Below are 5,560 nucleotides of genomic sequence, written 5' to 3'. Positions count from 1 at the left end.
TCGCGCCTGTAACCCCAGCACTTTGGGAGGCTGAGTCAGGTGGATCTCTTGAGGTCAGTTGTTCAAGAGCACCCTAGCCAACACGGTGAAACAGCATCTCACTAAAAATACCAAACTGAGGCCAGGGACAGTGGCTCATGTCTATAATCCCAGCACTTTGGGAGGCCAAGGCAGGTAGGTCACCTGAGGTCAGGAGTTCGAGACCAGCCTGGCCAACATGGTGAAACAGCATCTCTACTTAAAAAAAAAAAAAAAAAGTAGCTGGGCGTGGGGCCTGGGCCTGTGCCTGTAATCCCAGCTACTTGGGAGGCTAAGGCAGTAGAATTAGTTGAACGCAGGAGGTGAAGTTTGCAGTGAGCAGAGATTGCACCACTGCACTCCAGCCTGGGAGACAGAGCGAGATTCCATCTCAAAAAACAAAAGAAAATACAAAAATTAGCTGGGCATAGTGGCACATGCCTGTAGTCTCAGCTACTCTTGAGGCTGAGGCAAGAGAATTATTTGAACCCAGGAAGCAGAGGTTGCAGTCAGCAGAGATCATGCCACTGCACTGTAGTCCGGGCGACAGAGCAAGACTCCATCTCAAAAAATATATATATTTGTATAAATATAACAAAATATTTGCATAGAAAGGACATTGGGTCAGTTGCTTTACTGCATAAATACAGCATTTCAACATAAAAATATATCAGTGTAAAAATTGGCAAAGTACAAGAATAAGCAAAGAGTGAGTAAATACAAATATCGAAACAAAAGTTAATACAATACTTTTGTCATTTGAGTAAAACTTCATTCAATAAACATAGAAGGAAGTGGCATTTCCAGCCCATGGATTTATGTTGAGGAAAGTTCTCTAGGTCTTCACAACATGTTTTAGGAGATAAAAAAGGAAGAGAATCATACTGTAAACGATTGTGGATTACCAGTCTTGACCTCATTGCTTTCTCTCCCCAGGTATTAATCACTTAGTATTTGAAGCTGACGTGTCCTGAAGCTGCAGGAAAATGGAGGAAACCAACAACAGCTCTGAAAAGGGGTTTCTTCTCCTGGGATTTTCAGATCAGCCTCAGCTAGAGAGGTTTCTCTTTGTCATCATTTTGTTCTTCTACATCTTGAGCCTTCTGGGGAACACTGCCATCATACTAGTGTCTTGTCTGGACTCCAGACTCCACACTCCGATGTACTTCTTCCTCAGCAACCTCTCGTGTGTGGACATCTGCTTTACCACCAGTGTTGCCCCACAGTTGCTGGTTACCATGAATAAGACAGACAAAACCATGAGCTACGGTGGCTGTGTGGCCCAGCTTTACGCGGCCATGGGCTTGGGCTCGTCTGAGTGCATCCTCTTGGCTGTCATGGCTTATGACCGCTATGCTGCTGTCTGCCGGCCACTGCACTACACAGTCATGATGCACCCGAGGCTCTGTGCATCTCTGGCCAGTGTAGCATGGCTCAGCGGCCTCATTACCTCTCTGGTTCAGTGCTCCCTCACTGTGCAGCTGCCCCTCTGTGGTCATCGCAAACTGGATCATATTTTCTGTGAGGTGCCAGTGCTCATCAAACTGGCCTGTGTGGATACGACTTTCAATGAGGCAGAACTCTTTGTGGCCAGTGTAGTCTTTCTAATAGTCCCGGTGTTACTCATCTTAGTCTCCTATGGCTTTATCACCCAAGCTGTGTTAAGGATACAATCAGCTGCGGGGCGCCAAAAGGCCTTTGGGACCTGTTCCTCTCACCTGGTTGTGGTCGTCATTTTCTATGGGACCATCATATTCATGTACCTTCAACCGGCCAATAGTAGATCCAAAAACCAGGGAAAGTTTGTTTCTCTTTTCTATACCATAGTCACCCCCCTTTTAAATCCCATTATCTACACTCTAAGAAACAAAGATGTGAAAGGGGCCTTGAGGACCCTGATACTGGGAAATGCTGTTGGACAAACCATGGGAACTAGTGAAACACCTGGAATTCTAAAGAAGCGAAACACGCCAAGGCCGAGTGTGAGGGTTCATTCTCCCCAGACATTCTTCTTGTCAGTCCCAAGACCCTAGGTTCCATCTAGAAAAAAAATGGTTGTCCTTTACTCCACCTGCCATCAAGGTTCATGTACCTATTATTTCTATATAATGTGCTGGCCCATCTGATAAACTTCTAGTAATGCTTCAAAGCTCAGCTGAAACGTCTGCATTTGCTCGTTGTCCTGAAACACCATCCTTCTCATCCTTGTGCAGAATTAACTGTTTTATAATATGTTTCCATAGCACTTGATACACACTGCCATTTCTACAGTTCACATTTATTGTATAGTTTGTGTGCGTCTACATATGTGTGTGTGTGTATATATATATGTGACTAGGCAAAGCAATGTATACAATGTAGATAACAATGAAAAACAATGAAAAAATATATATGAACATTTTCCCAGAATATGTAAGTTTTAACCAGAGAATGGACCATCCCACTCTATTGGCTTATTTACAACACGAGAAACAATTATTATTCAGAGTTGTGATGCTTTGGTTCCACAGAATTGTGGGATGCAAATAATGACTAAATTTTATTAAAAGAATCAGATAAGCAAACTTGCATTAAGGAGACTGATTCATATATTGTTTAAGTTGGTTCCCTTTTAATTGAAGTGTTTAAAAGTTGAGTAAAAGTGCCATACACTAAAATGTAAGTGTTTTAACATGTTTATAGAAAATTCATATAATAAATTATTGTTTCTGGCCTTAAACTCTGGAAAACAAAGTTACTCACATAATTTTATACTTTAAAATTTGAAACATGAATCCCACACACTGTCTCCTGTTAATGATCATAGTTATATGTTTGGTTTTCAAAACAGCAAAAAATGAAATATATAGAAGCATTTTAATAAGAACTGTATTCTTATATTTGACCAAACTTTTACTTTAATTCTGTCTCTATCTCTGTATTTTTGTCTGTCTCAGCCTCTTTCTCTTTCTTTTCCCAAAGAGAGTGAACTTCATCAATTTGTCAACTTCAAGTATTTTAAGAGAACTGTGCAATTACAGAAAAAAGTGATTTAATCTGTGGTTGTAATTTTACTTCATATTCTCATTATAAGGGAAAAGAAGCATGAAAACATCAGAGCAAATGAAGGGTAAAATGCAGGCAGAATCTGGGGTGGAAGTGGAATTTTCAAGTGATTTAGACTTTTCTTTTTTGGACAGGGTCTTGGTCTGTTGCCCAGGCTGGAGTGAGTGGCTCAGTCATGGCTCACTGCAGCCTCGACTTCCTAGGCTAACATGATTCCTCTGCCTCAGCCTTCCAACATTTAGATTTATAATAATTCATCCTTGTGTGAATATTGTGGCCTGCCTACAAATGTTAAGGATGACGTTTGGACCTGCCTTTCCTTCCAAAGCCTGGACTGAAGGCAAAATGGCTGCACACACAGAACAAAAAGGCATCAGGAGAATTCACTAATGGCTCAGGCTGCCTCTTCACAAATACCCTGTCCAACTGCACCTCTTCAATATACTTTCAGCAAACAAAATGATGAATATCCAACTTAACAAAAATAAGAGGGAAATAAGCCTGGTTCAGTTTGTCTTCTAGGATATTCTCATGTGACTTTCCTCCCTCAGTAATGGAAGGAAGAGTTGGGAACTGAGCAGAACATGCTGAGGAGTGCATGCTTTTATTTGCAATATGCAAGTAGAGAAGTTCTACAGGAAGCCTCACATGTACAAATGCTTTATTCCTGATAATCCGAGAACCACGGCATCGGGAAGAATGTACCTGTGTCACAGTCTCGATCAACTGAAATAGAATACGGCCCTAGAGCAAAAGATGTGACATTTAAAGAAATAGCTCAAAGTGAAAAGCAATAATTGGAACACAATGTGTAGAAAAAACGACATATGAATCATGAAACAAACATTTTCAAAGACAAACTCACAACCATTTAAGGTAGTATGGAATACAAATCCCATTGAAAGCAAAATCAAATTATTACTGTACCCAATTAAATTCAAACATAATTTAGAATAAAAGTATAGAGAGAATAATATAAAGATGCTAATCTCAGCAATAAACAGTTATTTGCACCAAAAAGGAAATGATAATAGATGATATGATTAACAAACATACGGAAAGCCAGCTAAAATAATTAACTGTAGATGAAATTGGGAACACATTTGAAAAAAATCCTGTTACTACTATCTTGAATTTAGTGTTTTTCTGACATGGATGTATTTATATTGCTTTTGTAATCGTCATACACATATAATTTCATACTCTATTATTGTGAGCATTTCTTTTCAGAATGATGTATAAAAATATTCACCATTTATTGAAAATCTTCCCTACAATTGAATAACATGAATATTTCCTTTTTTAAATAACTACATCGAGCATACTTTTACGTTTGTGAATATATTTATAATTATGTATTTGTAAGGTATTTTATAAATACAATTGGTAAATCTAAAACAAGAACACATCAATTTTCATGCATTATTGATCTGCAGAACAGGTTTTCAATGGATGCCAAGAAAAAAATTGTCTTACATAATTAAATGACCATTCAATATTGCAATTATTTAAAAACTATATGGTGAGACTGCTGAAATATGTATATGGTTCCACCACTCCAAACACCATGAAAAAGGTTTACTTTTTAAGAAATAAAAAATAAAATAATTTCTTTTACATAACATGAATATTAATGAATTCATGCAAAACAAAAAGCATATAGCACCACAACTTAAATGCTTAATTTTCATACACACACACCATTTTTAAAAATTTCATACACACACACCATTTTTAAAAATTTCATACACACACATTTTAAAAAATTATCATACAGGCCGGGCACAGTGGCTCATGCCTGTAATCCCAGCACTTTGGGAGGCCGAGGTGAATGGATCACCTGAGGTCAGGAGTTCAAGACCAGCCTGGCCAACATGGCAAAACCCCATCTCTATTAAAAATACAAAAGTGAGCTGGCCATGGTGGTGTGCACTACTCGGGAGGCTGAGACAGGAGAATTGCTTGAACCCAGCAGGCAGAGGTTGCAGTGAGCGGAGATGGTGCCACTGCACTCCAGCCTGGGTAACAGACAAGAGCAACACTCCATCTCAGAAAAAAAAAAAAAAAAAAAGAAAATCAGTACATTGAAGAAATACCTGCACTCCCATGTTTGTTGCAGCGCCGTTCACAATAGCCAAGATTTGGATACCAAAGGGCCTATCAACCGATGAATGTGCAAGGAAAATGTGGTACTTATACACGACAGAGTAGGGCGGTAGTATTCAGCTGCAAAGAATGAGATCCAGTCATTTGCAACAGCATAGATGGGACTGGAGATCCTTATGCTAATTGAAATAAGCCAGGATCAGAAAGACAAACATCACATGTTCTCCTTTATTTGTGGGCTCTAAACATCAAATCAACTGGACTCATGGACATAGAGAACAGAAGATGGCACTAGAGGCTGGGAAGGGTACTGGGGGATTGAGGGAAGGTGGGGATGGTTGTTGGGTACAAAAATATAGCAAGAATGAATAAGACCTACTATTTGATAGCA

At 39.3% G+C, this 5,560-nt stretch overlaps 1 protein-coding gene across 1 annotated transcript; it reads left to right on the top strand.

Moving 5' to 3' along the window:
• The first annotated feature begins 383 nt into the window (after positions 1-383).
• Positions 384-2,226, top strand: LOC102118765 (olfactory receptor 2G6-like). The gene has a single exon (XM_015447682.4). It carries the CDS (start codon positions 1,005-1,007, stop codon positions 2,049-2,051), a length of 1,047 nt encoding a protein of 348 aa, XP_015303168.3. The 5' UTR covers positions 384-1,004; the 3' UTR covers positions 2,052-2,226.
• The last annotated feature ends 3,334 nt before the right edge of the window (positions 2,227-5,560 follow it).

This window comes from Macaca fascicularis, chromosome 1 (assembly GCF_037993035.2).
Source record: "Macaca fascicularis isolate 582-1 chromosome 1, T2T-MFA8v1.1".
NCBI lineage: Eukaryota > Metazoa > Chordata > Mammalia > Primates > Cercopithecidae > Macaca > Macaca fascicularis.
Note: the sequence above shows the minus strand (reverse complement) of the source record. Positions and strands in the feature narration are given on the sequence as shown.